This window comes from Marmota monax, unplaced genomic scaffold (genome assembly GCF_021218885.2).
Source record: "Marmota monax isolate L192 unplaced genomic scaffold, Marmota_monax_Labrador192_F-V1.1 WCK01_AAM20220418_F8-fsc00489, whole genome shotgun sequence".
Lineage (NCBI taxonomy): Eukaryota > Metazoa > Chordata > Mammalia > Rodentia > Sciuridae > Marmota > Marmota monax.
The window spans coordinates 205,770-225,105 of NW_026694574.1; the positions used below are offsets into that span (position 1 = coordinate 205,770).

Genomic DNA, 19,336 nt, shown 5'->3' on the forward strand with positions numbered 1-19,336 from the left:
TTACCCAAGGTAGTAAAAACAATATACATTACTTGGAATCAATGGGATTCTTTTCACTGAATCAATTTTTCTTGGCCTGTGAATGGTACCAAAATATTTTTTAAAATATATTTATTATAAGAACATGTTTGTATGAAAAATACATTTACACTTTTTTTTCTGAAAAAGTAGCATACCTTAGTTCTTTGTCCTACCTAGGTTTGGATATCACAGAGCTAGATAAAAGGAAATAATAAAAGAGAAGTCTATATACAGATATAGGGCATTCAAATAATTATGCTTCCAAGATAATTAAATTCCTAGAGTTAATAGGGAACGGATGAGGTTAAAGTATTATTGCTTTTTCCCTGTATATCTATTACTATTTATATATAAATGATCCATATCTCTAGTGCATATTATTATTTATTGTTCTGATGACTGAGATAAGTGTGAAAGTCTCTAACAGAGTGCCCAGCTCATAGAAGATATTCAATAAACTTTTGTTGGATTCGAATACATCTTCATTGATCAGAAACACATACAACCAGTACTTCTTCTTTCAAAAGTTCTAGAGATTTGCTCTCCTGTTTCGTCTTTCCAAGATGGCACTTCTACTTTAGATCCAACAAACAATTATCTTCTCCCTCTTATGCATTAACATCTTATAGAGAAATTGGGATCTAAAAATCAGGGCATACGTTAAATATATGTATATAATGTAATTCCAGTAGGCTAGCTAATATGATTTTTAAACTTAAAAAACATTGCCTCATTTATTTAACTAAAAAAAGTTCCATGAGAATTAGTTTTAATTTTCATAATAAAAAGAGAATGATTTATCCTTGTTTTGTAATTCTAAAGGCAGAAGCTATGCTGTTAATCACAACAGTTTTAGTATTTACAATGAATATATCAGAATAAAAAAGTTACCATAATATGGATATCAAAGCTGTTCTGAAGACCTAAGAAATGAAACTTTTATTTCTTCCCAGTTAGGGTCTCACATATGGTAAGCCAATGCTCTGCTGCTGAGCTACATCCCCAGCCCAAATATAAAACATATTTTTAAAGAATTTTAAAGACTGCTAATCTGCATGACAAACAGCGTTTGATATTAGATAAAAATTAGCTAAGAAATAATTTATCTTGCAAATGCTTTCAGTTCTCACACTCAGAATGTTAACCTTCAAAATCTTTAGCACTCATTCTTTAGTATAGTATAACTGGCTGTTAAGAAATGGCTTCCTGAACTTTTTAAACCTATTATAAGCTGGTAATGTGAATGTAAATATACACTTCAAAGGCATTTTTGCTTATGTAGAAAAAATGTTTAACATCCTATATACTACAAGGGAATCCTCTTTGTCTTTAATTTTATTTTTAGTTTTGTCCTTTTTAGTTAGTTTAAATGGAAATTAGAGCACTAAATTTTTTTTATGATTTAAAATCTCTCACATGAACTTTTTATTTAATTATTCTCACAGAAGATTTACCTGCACAGAAGTATACTGTCTACTAATTTTTTTCTATGAAAATTTAAAATATGCTGAAGCTACCAGAACACACACAAAAAATCTGTTGTTATAATCAAATGGATTGCGAATTGTTTTATCTTTCCTTGAAATACATTATTTGAGTATACTTTGCTAGATGAAAAACCACCATTCAGACCACGTCTTTTTTTTTAAAGAGTTACAGCAATATTAGAAGTCTCTGACTTTTTTCTGCGAGGGCAGCTAATTCAGAATATCTGTGCATTTAGTTCAGTATGATTAGCTGAGGCACACAAAATCCCATGCTGATTGAATGGAAAACAACATGGTGAATTTTCAGTTGGAATCTGCATACTTTCTCTCCATTTCTAAAATGTAGCATGTTCAATCACACCTAACTCAGTACAAGTTAAAGGCGTTTCCTCTCATGAGATTTAAATACATGCTATTTTGTTCTATGCTGAAATGTGTTAACTATCTTATGCTGGATTGTGAATTGGAAAATTCTAGTAAAAACAGTACCATTTTTAAAAAAGGTCTTCTATTGACAGAACATCTGCAAACTTAATGAGGCAACCACTGAGATAATACATCAACTAATAAATTCCCATACATGCAGACAGTAGCATCACTGGCCAAGTACAAATCATCTGGGGAGGTTGGGGGGCTTGGAGTTTCTTTAGTCACAGGCTAACCAGAGTACATATTTCAATCTGCAGATTATTTCTTAAGCAATCCTACTCTATGAAAACAAGCTATTCTATGGAGCACACTTAAAAACAACTTAAAGGAAAATATAATTAACAGGGAGAATGGGATAGAAGTAAAACATTCTAGAACATGGTTCTTGGTAACAGATGTGTGTTTATGTAGCAACTTTCTTTTTCTACTCCCCAAATTCATTATCAAATGACTAAGGCATTACCTTAATTCTTAAATGTACCTATTATATATGTTTCAATGACTAGATTTATAACTCCTTAAGATTAGGAACTATCAGTTTTTAAAACTTTTACCCCAACTTTTAGAGTCTACTAGTATGTATCTTAGTCACATAGTACTTAACTAACAAATAGTGATTGATCAAAATATATGCAACATCTACAAAGTACTTTTATTGAGAGGTAGATAACCACAAAAGATTAATTACAGGTGCAATTAAATTGCTATATAATTATGAATAATTTACTTTTCTTCTTGAGGTAATCTGGCATATTGTGTTTCTCTGAGTAAAATTTCCATTTTATATAATTAAAAAAATTTATTGACAAAAATTGTTCATAATATTTTTTATTATTTTTCTAGTTTCTAAAGAAATTTCCTATTTTCCCTTTTCTATTCCTGATACTGGTTATTTGAATGTTCTTTTTTTTTTTTAAAAATGAATAGTCTTGCCAGAGTTTATAGTTATCTAAGAAGCAACTTTTGGCTATATTAATCACCTCTGTTTTTTTCTTTCATTGACTACTAATTCTTTGATTTTCAGAATTTTTCATGATTATTATTTTTTTAGTTGTAGATGGAGACTATTTATTTATTTATTTATTTTTTGTGGTGCTGAGGATTGAACCAAGTGCCTCACACATGCTAGGCAAGTATTTTACCACTGAGCCATAGCACAGCCCAGAATTTTTCTTTTCTAATATATATATGTTCAAAGATAATGCTTTCCATATAGTATGGTTTCACTTTATCCCACAGGTTTAATGTGTAACCTTTTCATAATTCAATTTCATTACTTTTATTTCATTTTCTGATCTCTATTCTGATTTATTTGACCTAATAGATATTTACTATATAATTGTAAAAATTAAAGCATAAGGAGATTTTCTACTTATCTTTTAAAAAAAATTTTTTTAACCCACATTTGGTCTGAGACTACATCCTATGTCATTCCAAGCTTTTGAAATTTACTTTAAAACCCAGCACATATTCAAAAAAGTTTAAAAGTTCCACTTGCATTCCATACACTGTATTTGGATATAATATATTTGTCTGTTAGGTAAGTTGTACTTTGTTGTATTGTTTGAATCTTGTATTGTTATGATTCTGTTTGTTTTCCATCCAATGAATGGGAGCACAAAAATACTCCCAGCATGATTGTAGATTTACCTTTTTCTCTTTGTAGTTAATTTTATTTCTCAAAATATTTAATGTATTTTGAGGTTATATTACCAACAGGATATGACTTTAAAATTATTATATCTTTTCCTAGCAAATTTGAAACTTTTTTCTTAAATTCTGAAGGATCTCTGTCTTTAAAGATACTTTTTGCCCAATGTTAATTAAAATATTAAAGTCACTTTGATATCAATGTAGCTTTTGATGAGTATTTGCAGATATGCCTTTTTCTTCCTATTAACTTTTTATTTTATTTATTTATTTAGGTACTAGGGATTGAAACCAGAGGGGCTTAACCATTAAGTTTAGCCTCAGCCCATTTTATATTTTATTTAGAGACAGGGCCTCACTACATTGCTCAGGCTGGCTTTGAACTCATGATCCTCCTGCCTCAGCCTCCCCAGCTGCTGGGATTACAGGTATGTGCCATCACACCCGGCCTTCCTATTAGTTTTGAACGTTTTTGTATCCTGTTTCAGATGTCTCTTTTAAATATATACTATTAGACTTTACTTTTCCAATGTCTTTGTTTTTCCTTTAAAGGATTTAATTTACATGTAATGGGATTGCTGATATATCTGAACTTTCATCTGCCATCATATTAGTTCTCTTTATGTGCTGTGACCTATGTTTCCTTTCCTCTTTTTTCATTATCTTTATTTGGGGAGGAAGAGATTGAGAATCAGTATCTCATGATATCAAGATAAGTAGGTTCCCATACTGGGCTCCATGCCTCATGTTACATAGAATGTGGGAGTCCTTTCTGGTGTCTAGGAATAGCTGGATTATGAGTAGAACTCATTTGGATTGCTCTCCTCCTAGCCTCTACCTCACATGTAGACTCAAACATCAGATGTTTCTCCAAATTTTGAGAGTTATTACAATAAAGTCAATCTATACCCCCATATGGGGACAGGTTACAGTTCCAGCCAAGTAAACAGATTGCTCCTGATGGCTAGCACTCTGTTTCTTCCATAGAATTCTGCAAGATTGGGCTGTCAGCAGTACAGACCCATATGCAATGATTCACACTGTTTTTGTAGATGAAAATCCTGCCAAAAAATCTTTGCCCAGTGCTGTTCTTCTTGTTTTAGGGGTGACTTTGTTGATAATATTTCATCATTTCATTTGCTTCCTTCTATTATTTTGGGGCTATATTCTTTATAATTGTTCTAGATTAGTGTTTTAATTCTTCAGAGTTATTTTCACTAGGAACAGAAATGTTTTCTTCTTTTTACCCTAGCACCTAGGAGGTATTTTTCAATTGTATTCCATTCCATTATTTCTGTCCATTTTCAGTGTAATGGTATTTTTGTTTTCATAGATTTTTTTTAAAAATTTATTTTTGGCCAAATTTTTAAGACTTTCATGTTGTCTCTGGTTCCACCAATATTAATATGCCTAGATATATTTTGTCTTTTAAAAAATTTTCTTTCTTGAATCTATGGTTCTCAGTTAAAAAAATATATATATACTTAGTCATTATTTCTTTGAATATTAGTGCCTCATTATATTCTTGCCTTCTAAGATCCCAAATATATGTATGTTAGACTTTCTTAATGTATTATCTATGTGTCTTATACTGTTTTCTGATCCCCCCCCCCATCCTTTTATCTCTGGGCTTCCTTCTGGATATTTAATTCTGAATTTCCTTTCAGTTGTCTAATGAACTAAATTCTTAATTTTGATTAATGGTATTTTTGAACTTCTAGCTCTTCCATTTGATACTTCTTTATAGTTTCCAGTTTTCCTGAAATTCTTAGTCTTTCATTTCTTGACTATGTCTCATAAATGAAATATATGGAAGCCCCAGGTCTACTCTATTCTGCAGTTTCTCATATTTCTTAACCTCTCTATAAGTCAGGTTATTTTTGCTAGAGTGTTAGATATTTATTTGCAAAACTGTAGAAATAATGCCTGATGAAAAATGAGATTTTTTTTTCAGAGATGATTTGCTTCTGCCCATTTCTAATCTATATAAGGATAATGACATACCTACTTTATGAACTGTTGAGAAGATCAAATGGTTTAATAAATAAAAATTTCTTAGGACAACATTAACAAAAACAAAACTCAATGCTTTCTAGAGTGGTGATATCCATCAAATACTACTTTCTATAAGACATTTTGGTAAGTAATTTAAGGTAGGTGATACATGTATTTCGCAAGTACTCACTGTGAGTATTTTACATTGCAGGCACTGTATTAGGGGCTGGGTAAAGAAATATGCTTAACCTTACTCTGGGTGATGTAACCCACCATGATTTCAGAGTGGCAGATATGTAGTTGAGTCCATTTTTAGATGTTACATCTGAACACATTCTAGGAGCCTCATCTGTGTTCCTATCCATTCTAGGCATCTGGGAGACTAATTATTAAGGCAGGGTTACTAGTAGTAAGTTTTAGATTAGAAGCTTGTCCACCTGTATCTACTATGTATGTCTTTCAGTTACACACATTAACAAAAGAATTGATGACAACAATATTCTTCAGTGGCTTTAGAATGATGAACTAAAAAGTTAGAGAAATCGATACAAAATGTGTTTTACGTTTTGAAAAGACACTTCAAAGAATGCAGAATAGCAGAAAGCTAAAAGAAAAAAGAGTAGTCAATTTAAGCTCATAACAATTTAGTAAAGGATGGAATTTCATGCCTCATGAAGATGACTCTGGAATAACTATGCATGTTAAAAGGGGCAATAATGCATATTAGTAATAGTAAATAATTGTTATGTGCATTATCTGGAACCACAAATCAAAGAACAATCTTCAGATACATGTAATGTGGAAAAACCTTTTTCTATCAGTCTCTGCATTTATACCTATAGATACAGAGCAATCACTAAGTCAGAAATGATATAAATAGGAAGTAGGCAGAAATTATGCTAGAAATAAATATTAGTCTGAAGACAATACATGACCTCAGCAAATGAAATTACTGTAAAACTACTTTATGTAAGGTAATGTTCTCCAACCACTAACCAAATGCACTTTTATATGTGAATAATTTCACTCATTTTAACTGGGTACACTGAAAATGCATTTGTAAGTTGTTCGATTAGAATTTAGAACACACTTTCCCCCACAAAATCAGTATTATAAATATGGCTAAGTTCCCATTTCTATCTCGATAGGTCATTTAACAAATGCAACTATTAAATACTATGCATTATGTTCCAAGAATTAAGTGTTTATATTGAGAACTGCAACCATCTGCATCAGCATGACAGAGCTATCGGGTCCTAGAGCTGAAACCCCTGTGTCAACATGATTTATTTGTTTGTTATGGTAACAATTTGCCTAGGAAAGATAAGACTGTATACCAATAAATAACTTCATTGTTTGTTTCAGGAAATTCCTATATATTAATTTATCTCAGACAAACAATTTTCTCACCTTGGCAAAGAGTTCAGTAGTCAAGCAACAGTTTATTTATCAAAACTTATCTCAAGACCCCTGTGTTGCTATATATACTAATCCTAGACAATTATGTCACCAACCGGTTCAAATCTTAGTCTGTTCTCTACATTCGAGCCCAGACATCCAACTCCTATAAATTCCTCCCGATTTTCCCCCTTCAGAAACACTGTCAAGACTGTTAAGGCAGTGTTCTCTATACCTGTTTTTAGTTTGTTTTGAGCTGCTATAACATGATACCAGAAACTGGATAATTTATATAGAATATAAATGTATTCTCTCACAGCTCTGGAGGCTGGGAAGTCCAAGATCAATGTGATGGAATCTGGTATGAGCCTTCTTATTGTGTCTTCCCATGGTGAAAATTAGACGGGTGAAAGAGTGAACCTACTGCGACCAGTCTTTATTGCAGCACTAACCCATATATGACATGGGGCCCTCATGAGCTAAACCTCTTTCAAAAGGTTCTACTTCCCAATGCCATTCCACTGGGGATTAAATTTCCAATACATGAATTTTGGAGGAAACAAAAACATACAAATCATATAACCAAAATTATGACTAAATTCCTTTTTTTTTTTTTTTTACAGAGGAGAAAACTGAGGCACCCTGAAGAGTTAAGTGACTTATCTAATGATACAAAATATTCTAGGCCGCATGAATCTAAATTCAGATACTCCATAAGCATCCCTAATTTAAAATTTGAAAACTGAAATGCTTCAAAACACCAAAATGTTTTGTGCACCAATATGATGCCAGACATGGAAAATTCCAGACTACGTAACTTTGTTTCCTATTATTAAAAATATTGAAAAAGTTACCTTCAGGCAATGTGAATAAGGTATGTATACACCATAAACGGACTTTCTGTTTAGACCTGGTTCCCTTCTCTAAGATATCTCATTATGTATATGCAAATATTCCAAAATCTGAAAAACATCAAAAATTTATTTATATATCTATCTATCTATCTATATCTATATCTATTTATCTATCTATATATCTATCTAGTTGGACACAACATCTTTTTTTTTTATTAATTTATTTTTATGTGGTGCTGAGGATCGAACCCAAGGCCTCACACATGCTAGGCAAGCATTCTACCACTGAGCCATAACCCTAGCTTAAACATCCAAAATTTAAATCATGTCCTGTCTTAAGTATTTCCGATAAGGAACACTCAACATGTAATATTAATGAGTTCCTCTTCCTCTTGTTTATTTATCTACAGACAAGATATCCTTACGATCTACCTGCCTCAACCTCCCAAGTATCTGGGATTACAGGTGGGTACCACCATGCCCAGCATCTGACCATGTTTTAACTTATAGAGAAGTTTCTACAAAGTTCCCTTGCTGATGAAACAGCTTTAACTTACTTTTCTAAACACTGTTTTCTAAACACTAAACAAGAAGCCCTTGTCTTTATTATTAAGAGAAATGGATGCTATATCAATATTTGAGTATCAGGAAAAGATTGTAAAATTTTACATAAAATTATGAAAGGGAAGAAAATAGGCTAGAAAGGTTTTCTGCTCCTTCTAGGATAGCCAGCTATTCACACAGAAAACAGTATAGGAAAATAAAAGAACAGTACACTGCAACAAACAAGCAATTTATCTCAGAATAGTGAAATATGTAGTTAAATAGAAACTGGAGAAGATTCTCAGCCAATTGGCATGATAGATAACTGAACTTATAGTGTGTGGTCACTTCCTTCCTTCCATGTTTCCTTTCTTTCTTTCTCCCTACCATCCTCCCTCCTTCATTCCTGTTTTCAACTAGCTGCTAAAAGAATTAAGAGGAGACAGGGAACTTTATACTAGATAAATCAGGCTCACAACAACTGAAATCTGCCAATCCACCTTGGTATCACTTAAGGTGGGTCAAACATGCTGTGCCTCCTGGTGTGACATAATATAAAGTATATATTATCTGTGAAGTATTTTTGCCAAAAGACCAAAACAAACATCTAACAATAACCTGAATTATGTTTAAAAAGACTTCTTGAGCCAGTCACAGGTATGTGATTGACCAGATATTACTACAGAAAAAACATCCTTAGCTGCTAGAAATATATACTAGTGTATTTATAACAATAACAAACAGTCTAGAATTTGCTTTAAGATTCTTCAGCAGGGGTAGGTTTGGGTGGAGTATGTATGTGTGTGTGTGTATTTATATATGCAGAGATGGAATAAGATTGGCAAAATGTTTTGCAGAACATAAAATGCCAAACAATGGCTTTTTTTCCCCAGTATAGTAGATGTACACAATACCTTATCACTTATATTTATATTGGCTGCAAACTCAATAATATTACCATCCAAAGCAAAACGATAATCCTTCTCATCCAGAGAAGAGACTCCAAAATTTAAGAATTCCTTTTTCTACTCTAAAGAATTCGAGATGCTCTCTAGCTGAGCATCAAGAGTCTCAGTTGTCCATATCCTTTGTTAGATCAAGTTTTCTGCTAATGAAAGGAAATTGTTCCATACTGGGCAGGGTGCTGGCCTTCCATTCAATCTTGCTTTACTGAGACTGGCTTTTTATAGCGTACAAGGTAATTCCCTTAAATGTCAACCCATTCTTAATTTTAATAAGATAAAGAGCCTCAAGAGTACTTAACGTGATTCTCACAAGATGCACACTCTTTTAAGGGAGCATAATATTACCTTATGCAACAGATTAAAATGGAGTGTAAAATGTGCTTTATGCTAGGCACTTTTTATAAATGGAATGGTTTGTGAGTATTTCTTCTCTTGAAATATGGATTTTTCTTTTACGGTAATGTGAAAAATCCTTCCAAAATGTGGAGGACAATGCAAATGATTCCCAACATTTGACTATATCTGAACCAGTACCTTTCATCTTTTTTTTAAGTAAATATCAGTCAAAATATAATAGTATATATGGAGGGTCTCAAACATTGAGCAGGAACAAACATTCAATCACACTGTTCTATTGATATACTAGTTTAGGAATCAGATTGATTCTTTCACAATATTTTCACAAGTTCTTATTTATATATGCTTTCTCATAGAAAAATAGATTATGACTTTCTGTTGTTAGCCATTATTTATTTTATTGTTTATGTAAAAATATAGCAATTATTTTAAAATATTTACATAATAACACATAAATGTTTAGAAAAGCAAGGTTATCAACAAGTTCTGCAAACATGTATAACTAATAACTTGCTTCATTTGAAATCATTGCTGCTTCTTCAGAGCAATAACAGCATAACATCTGGGAGATTTCACAGGATCAAACAACTTCACAAGTGCAGACCATGCAATATCTTCCTGCAAATTGATAAGTGATTTAGATATACAACCATTTTTTGAACAGAAAAGGAGAGGTGACAGAGACTACATACTGTAATATTATGGCTGGGCATGGTGGCATACTCCTGTAATCCCAGCCTCTCAGGAAGCTGAGGCAGAAGGATCAAGAATTCAAAGCCAGCCTCAGCAACTTAGCGAGACCCAGTCTCAAATAACAACAAGGGCTGGGGATAAAGCTCAACGGTTAAGTGCCCCTGGGTTCAATCTCTGGTACCAAAACCAAACAAACAAAAAACCAAAAAATAAAACCCACGTAAAAAACAAACTATAAAAGAACACTATTCGTTGTTGAATAAAATTAACATCTATAGTTTCACCTTCAAGGAATTATGCTGACAAAATAAAGTAACACACAGATACTGAATTACAAGGCCTAATTGCTGTGACTATGAAAAAATGCCCTAATCAAATGTATAGTAAATAAATAATTTTATGATGAAACATTCACTCTGTGCAAGATGGCCCATGAGGTGGGAAAATTTTACATAAAAGAAACAAATTGCATACAAACTGCATTTGTATTTTTTTTACAATTTTAATTAAAGTATAAATAATGTGCACACACATATACCTACAAATTTCATATATTTGAGTATAAGCATAAATAGAAATATACCAAATACTTAATAGTTAATGCTCAAAGGTAGGATTATTACTTTTAATTTACTTTTTTAAAAATATTTTTATACATTTTAGATTTGTAACATAAATATGTATTACTTTTAGAATATTTAAAATAGTAAACATAAATTATTTATGCTATTATTGATCTCAACTAATCTCAGTACATATTGTTTTGACTAACTATTGTACTTAGTTCAATGGAAATTGTTTTGAAAGGAAATTAGTACCTGTTTTGGCAGGGACTAATTGTTCTGTCACCTACAACTTGCAAATCAAGGCTTTTCAGTGATTTGAAGTTAGCTGGCCACTTAGGAAAGCACATCACTATTTAAATACTTAAAAACTGTTCTTCTTGCATAAAAATATAAATTAGAGTAAAGACCCATTTATTAAAATCCATTTGTTCCAGCAGGAAGAAAAAAATTGTTTTAAAATAAAGGGTTTACAGTGAAAGCATTAGGCCTAATCTTGGAATGAGTTTAATTTAAATAGTTCACAATAATTTAAACAAAGCACTCGGTGGGATCTGAAAAATATATTTTCCCTAAAGATAACTTAAAAGACAATATTTTGTCATTCGACATAGATGAAATAAGATTATGGAAAAAATAAATAAATAATCTTCATTAATGAATTTTCTATACTGCAGAACACATGATATGTTCAAAAATCCCAAAGTGAATTAATTAAAAGGCAAAGTCTTACAAAATCAAATGTGTACACAAAATTTTTTATGTCTGGCCTTTATTAATTTTGGCTAAACAATCTGTCATATATGACAGCATGTGTTCACCGCCTATGTATCGTAATTACCATACAATTAAAAGAATGTATACTTTATTAGAGTAGTTTTTGTGAAGACATCTGTTGTACATATGTTTATAAACTGACAAGAAGATGGTATAAGTATCTTAATTATAAAAATATAATGAAAAAAATTACCTTACTAGCTTTATGTAAAATAACTATCCTCACTATTACTGGACTCGCATTACTACATTTAATAAAGATTTGTTAATAATTTAAAAAGTAATGTAATTTACCTGCTCCTTAAGGTAGCAAAGTCGATCCAGAAGAATCAATGTTTCTATACAAGGAGCCAGAAATACTTTCAACTAAAAGAAGGCATAAGAAAAGAAAGTGGTACTTAAAAAAAAAATCCTATTTCCTTAACATTTATGTTTAAGAAAAAGCATCTAGAGTTTACATAGGCCAATTCCGAATACTTATTGTGCATCTTCAGAAAATAAATACTGCAGAGATCAAAGGTTTTTCTTTAATAATGGAAAAGAATGCCCTTCAAATGACTTTGAGGTAGAATCCAACAAGCAATCATATGAGAAAACTTTTAAAGGGGTCCTAAGAATGAAATTCATTAAAAAGAATGCTTGTGAAATAACTGCATCGAGACCAATATGTCTTCAAAGGACTCTAAAACGTCTTTCCATGCATTTATAATACACTTTAAGAGGAATCTACCATGTGCTCTCTTTATTACATTACTGACACCTAATATAGTTCTGAAGTAGGAAATGATCCAAAACAGTTTTTCTACAGAATGAGAAAAACAACATAGATTGGTTGGCTCCATAATAAAATTTAATAGAATGGTATTCAAAGTCTAGCAACGTATCCAATTTAATATGTTTAAATATAAGATATTTACCATATTGAATGCTTCCAGCTCATTCATTCTAGGTTTATACTTCTCATAGTAGTCCATTATAATTTTTTCTGGCAACTTTAAGATAAAAATGATAATAAATTTATTAATAGTCAAACACAGTTAAAATTTTTCTTTATCAAACATAAATATTATGTTAACTTAAAGTAACCTTAGGTGTTTTGAAGAGCTCCCTCTAGCAAGTCAATGTAACTGCTGAAGCACTATAACATTGAACCAAGTTAATGTAATTAAATTCTTTCACTTAAGTCTGCACTGATAAAGGTTATTCAGCATCATAAAAAAATCACTACTATTTTGATATTAATTCAATACATAGTAATTAAATATTTACTTTTACTTGCTAGTATAATATAAATAAGGTTTCAATGAATATTTTTTGAATACAATTAAAGTTAGAAACACTACAACTATATCCTAGAGAAAGATTTAAAGACTACACAGCAACACAATGTCATATTTCAAGTAATTCTTTCTAACATATTCATTTCTTAACATATTCATCAATAAACATTACTTTACCCTTTTTTTTCTAAAAGATATACCCATAGTATGCTGACCCCTCCTACTCTTACAGGCCACTTTCTAGTCCATGCTCATGTTTCTGCACCCACCAGTTTAACTTTATGTTTACTGAATCGATTGTTACCATTTATAATCTTTTTATGCCTATTATGTTATTGTAATAATATAAATAAACATTGCATAACCAATGACAGATGAATGCAAAAGGAAATGTTTTCGTAAGTTGACCGACTTTGTGAAGGGTTTCACAAAGGAGTCAACAGAAAAACACTACAGTCAAATTACAAGTCAAAATAAATGAAAGACTGGATCTATAAAAGGAGTAAAAATTCTGAAAGGATTTGTCAGATTTCCTGGCAAATACCTAAATGAATTTTTTCCCCCAAAGTCTGTCCCTTTTCTTATTGCACTAAAACCTATTTTTTAAGAGATTTTTTTTTTTAATTAAGAGCTTCACAGTTATACACAGTAGTTGGGTTCATCCAGACATATCTATACATGCATGATAATTGGTTTCAGTTCACTCCCCCTTACCCTCCTGCCCTCCCTACACTTTCCCATTCTCTTTCCTCTACTTTATCAGACTTCCTTTAGGTCTTCTATTAATTTATATTTGATTGGTTCTATATGTTATTCTATCCTTCCCTCCTGCTTTTCTTTATTTTACTCTGGCTTCCACATTTGAGAGAGCTTTGAGTTTCCAGTTTGGCTAATTTTACTTAGCATGATATTCTCCATGAACCTATTTTGAATTTAAAAACTATAAAAAGGGAAGCAGTGAAGAGCAAAGCTCTGTGTCATCACATTTCGCATAAAACCTTCCAGAAAAGATCTCCCTCTTGGTATAGACCTTAAGAAGATTATGTACCCCTCGCCCTTTTAAAACTCTCACCCATCTTTGAATTAAATTGAGTATCCTCTAGACCAGGCTTCTACAGTAGAATGAATTGGTCTGAATTCAGGCCTGTATTTCAAGGCAGCAAAAACTCTCATTTCACAAAAATTGTGTGTCTGAACCATAGCCTTTAAACTTTACTTCTCTGCTATCATCCTCAGATTAGCTGTAAAGTGACACCCTTGAACGCTTAATCTTTACCATTCTGCTTTCTACAAATGTGATTCCTTAGATTCTCATTTCTCTGTGCTAAACTAGAAAGAACTGTCCTCGATTGCCTTTGTTGCAATTAGGAATTGCTGACTTTGCTTTTTCAGGGGATGCTACTATGGAGACCTGTATTCTTTTGGTTTGTCTGAGATTTGCAACCCTAGGATTTCCTCTTTGCCTCTTTCTACATCCCTTTTTTATATCCAATGTACTTTGAAATACACATAGTTTGAGATTCAAAATGCCTCTTGATTTTATCAAAAAGGGAGTCTGTGCTTCCATTTCTCATTGTATTTGTTGCTTTTGAGTGATTCTGGAGAGAAAAGGGGAGAGCACTATCTTTACTATCTTATTTAAAAATAAGTCTGTTACTTTAAGTGAACCAAGGCTGGCATTATATAGATTATACATTACCCTATGTTTGATGCAAAAATAGTGAAGGTAGACCTTCAAGCAGTGACACCATATGCAAACCTTTATGTAAACACAACTAGATAAATGGCCCTCTTCTTACATCAAAAAATTGGTGAATAAAAGGTATAATCATGTATTTGTAGGAGAAAAATTCAGTGCTTAAGGTATGATTCCAAGCTTAAGTCAACTTTTTCAATCAAATGTTTAAAAACACTTCAGATTAGATCACAGAGATTCTAAGAAATTTTAAAAATGAAGATACCATCCCACTTAATGTCAACATCAATCTTCAAGACACATATATTTAACAGGTAGCATTACTGAGTGTTGAAATCAGTGAGAACCTACGAAGGGTCAACTTTACAGAGATTAAAAAAGGCATCAGAACTGAGGCACTGCCCAGCAGAGGTCATAACTTAAGCAAGGCCATATACAAAAATTTATAAATTAAAAATGTGAAATGTGAAATGAATGACAGATTGGAATACTGGACATGAACTACTTGCTCCCTGCTGTCCAAAGCCTATATTCTAGGAAAAGGAATTAGCACGAGTTGTGTAGTAGGTCCCTCCCTGGCTTTGGGTCAGGGACAAGGAGATATACAGTTCTAAAGAGAAAATGGGTTGGAGACAGTAAATGAGCAATCATGCTCAAGCACTTTAGTCTACACCCACTTCTTCACAATTTCTTGACAGCTATTTGACTTAACCAAATAGGTTAGAGAATATGTTGTACTACCCAATGTGTATGTTTCATATACTTGACCAACTTCATCCTGCTTGTAAGAATTACAAAAGTCAAAGATGTAAGCATTCTTTCTTCCACTCTTCATTAAGACTCATCATTTCTTGAATTTCATCTGCCTTTAAAAAAGGCAGATTCAAACTTCAATTCTTCAATCTGCTTTAGATGTACATTCATTTTTGCCAGGTGCAGTGATAAACTCCTATAATCCCAGCTACTCAGGAGGCTGAGGCAGGAGGATTCCAAGTTCAATGCCAGCCTGGACAACTTAGACCCTGTCTCAAAATAAAATAAAAGGGCTGGTGGTATAGCTCAGTGGTAGAGCACTTTCCTGACATGTATGAGGCCTTGGGTTCAATCCCTAGTACCACAAACAAAACAAAAAAAACAAAAAAAAAATCCTTTGTTGTAATATGAATTTTCTTCTTATTCTTCCTCTTAGGCTTGCTTGCTTGATGATTGTTAGTTTTGTAAAAAATGTCAAATAATTATTCTTTTTTTGTGTGACGTCTCTTGTCATATAAGTATAAAAAAAAACAATTAGACAGTATAGATTGACATTCTTCCCCAGTTTCCTAGATTTGGTCTAAAGAATTCCACTTAACTTCACATCTCAATCCTATTGTCCTTAGTATTCAAAGAGATAATATAAATAAATAAACCTTTTAGTACCATATCTGGCATAAAGCAAAAGTTCAATAAACATTGGTTTTTCTCATATTATTTTAAAAGAAATAAACGTACGTTTTAGGTTTAAAGAAATTTTGAAGACAGTACAATTTCCATGTATTCTATCTCTACTACTTCATGTTACATTATGCTACATTTGTAATAATGAAAGAACCAACATTGACACATTAACTAAAGTTCATACTACCCTCAGATTTTCTTATTTTTTACCTGTGTCCTGATTTTTCAGTTCTAGAATCCCATCCAGAATACCACATCACATTTAGACCACTTGGTTTTGATAGTTTCTCAGACTTGCCTTGTTTTTATGATCTTGATAGTTTTGAAAAGTATTGGTCAGATATTTTAGAGAATGTTCCTACATTTGTACTTCCCCCACATTTTTTATTGGTGCATTCACATTCATACATCTACACAACATAACCATATAATTTGGCCAGTTTCCCCAGAACTCCTCCATTTGGATGTGTTAAATTTTTTCCCCCGTTATAAATTAGGGCTATAGTGTTTGAAAACAAGATCACAGAAGGGTCATGTTCCTTACATCACATCAAAAGTATGTATTTCCCATGTGACTTATAATCCTTTTCTTCTTCTTCTTCTTTTTTTTTTTTTAAATTTAGGAAGGCAAGATAAGATTTATCCAGGAAAGCAAGCAACAGAGCAGGATATACAAAGGAAGAAAGAATGGAGATACTTGAGAGTAAGGTATGCTTTTGGGGTCTTGGATTCTTTTTTTTAATTGGTACATTATAATTATGCATGAGTGGTATTCATTATGGCATATTCATATATACATATAACATAATTTGATGAATCTCATTCTGCAGTACCTCCCTTTCTCTCCCTTTCTCCCTCCCTGATGTGGTTGCTCTACTCTTTTGATAATTTCCCTTCTATTGACTGAGTACTTTTGTCATTGACCTTGACTACCTAGATGCAATAGTGTTTCTTGACTATAAAATTCCTTTTTTGTCCCCTTTTCCATACTCTAGGGGAAAAAGTCACCATGTACTGACTACACTTAATGAGTGGGAAGCTATATTCCATCTCCTAAAGGTAGAATACCTACACAAATTATTTGGAATTGTTTTCCACAAGAGATTTGTCTCTTTTTCACTTATTTATTTATTCAATTTTTTAATTTTAATTTTTTTAAAAATATTTATTGTTTAGTTATTGGCAGACACAACATCTTCATTTGTATGTGGTGCTGAGGATAGAACCCGGGCCGCACGCATGCCAGTCGAGCGCGCTACCACTTGAGCCACATCCCCAGCCCAATTTATTCTATTTTTTAAAGAGGTATATGTAAAGGACTCCAGACAAGCAAAGGTGGACCTTACAACAACTTCATGGAAAGCAGGTAAACAAGTTGTTAGACATCCTCCCCACATTATATATCATTAGAGGATGACTTGGTATTTGAAACAGTCTTACCACTAGATGGTAGAAGTGAAGCTGCCAGTATAACCTTGACTAGGTCATAATGGGCTCAAAAACTATGGTAGATAGTTATGGAAGTGAGGTTCATCAGCTGATTGTGCTAAGGAAGCAAGAAGAGACAAAACCAGAGACAAGGAGACTGAAGTGATCCTGATATTCTTAAGTTAACAGAGGAAGTTATCCATACTCTTAGTCAAAAAACTACTGTTACTATACTCTTTTGTAAAACACAAAGCAAAGTTGATTCCTATGTTTATTATTTTTAGAAGTGATAGAATTACATATGTAGCTAATATTTTTAACCTTCAAACTTATGGGTAGTAAGACAGGATTGCTTTTAAAAAAAAAGAAAGAAAAATAAATTTCTTATCTTTTCTATTGCATACCTGTTTAATTACTAGCTAATGAAAATAAAATTTAAAATTGCTCCTATTTAAATAGTAAAATTTACATATATTACATTTAGCTCACATTCTAAAAATAAGTACTGATACATCATATAATTATTATATCATTATTACATAATAATTATATATGTATACAATTATACATGTATAATTATTACAATTATTTCATATGAACTGTCATTTGCAGATTTGTATACTTCAATAATTCTAATAATCTAAACTAATATGGCATGTAACAATGATTTCTCCTGTATTAACAGCAATATTAATAACATAATTAAGTCTCAGTCTAAAATGATGCAGATTTAACTGAGATAAGATTTGCAGGCATGAGAAATAATGCTTGGGGGTTTAATCATTAAGAACTTATATTCTGCAGTACTTCTGGGTAAACATCCAAAAGAAGTAAAAATCATTATTTTGTAACAATATCTATACCACCATGTTTACTGCAGCATTATTCACTATAGTAAGATATGGAAACAACCTAATGGTCTACTGATGAATGAATGAACAAAGAAGTTGTGGTATAAACACACACACACACACAAATATTATTCAGTCTTCAAAAAGAAGTACTTTGCCATAAAGCAGTCAATATTCTGACACAACTTATTGTTTTCAGTGGTACAGTTAGGCTTAACTTTGTTATGGAATCTAAACATGCTTTAAAAATAGGGTCCTTTACAAAGGGTTGAAAGAATATCATTCTTAAGTGGTTGCAGCTATCCTAAATGAGAGGTTCAGGAAGGGATCATTTTGAATAGAAAGTTTAAAACCTCAATCACTGTTTAATCCCCTAAAAATGGGATTTATGATGAGAATGGTAGATGACTACAAATGAAATCATTAAGATGACAAATGTTGAAGACAGTGGTTCTCGCGTGGGGTCAATTTTGGCCATGTCTAGAGATTTTTCTTTTTCTTTAAAATGTTTCATCATTATGCTACTGCTGACATCTAGTGGTAGAGGCCAGAGATGCTGCTAAATGTCATAATGCACAGGTCAGTTCCTCACAACAAAGAATCCAAATGCAATGGTGCTGAGTTTGATGAATTTAAGCTCTATAATAAATGTCAATGCTGTCTTTCATAACTGACTTTTATGAGTTACAGATTAAACTTGTAAGCGGTTTGTAAGGCACTTTTTTATCCAATACATGCTGTTTTGGTGTCCTTTGGAATGATGATTTAACTGGGAATGTTTTGTTTGCTTTTATATATAATTTGATTTCTTGTGGATAAGAACTTATCCAGAGTATTTTAGAAGATTTTCTAGATACTTAGCTTGTTTACATTGTTTTAAATGTGAAGAGATATATTTTAAAGATTATAAGA

At 32.0% G+C, this 19,336-nt stretch overlaps 1 protein-coding gene across 4 annotated transcripts in view; it reads right to left on the reverse strand.

Moving 5' to 3' along the window:
* Positions 1-19,336, reverse strand: part of Mettl25 (methyltransferase like 25) — a 192,182-nt gene that overhangs the window by 75,872 nt on the left and 96,974 nt on the right. For 2 of the 4 annotated variants that reach the window (XM_046421330.2, XM_046421329.2), the window contains 3 exons: positions 12,650-12,724; positions 12,027-12,098; positions 10,072-10,317 (listed from right to left, as the gene is read on the reverse strand). In XM_046421330.2, the coding sequence (XP_046277286.1) occupies positions 10,225-10,317; positions 12,027-12,098; positions 12,650-12,724 (240 nt within the window). In that variant the 3' untranslated portion in view covers positions 10,072-10,224. Of the gene's footprint in view, positions 1-10,071; positions 10,318-12,020; positions 12,099-12,649; positions 12,725-19,336 lie in introns of those variants that run through there. The other 2 variants (XM_058571807.1, XR_006846514.2) reach the window with 2 other exon arrangements.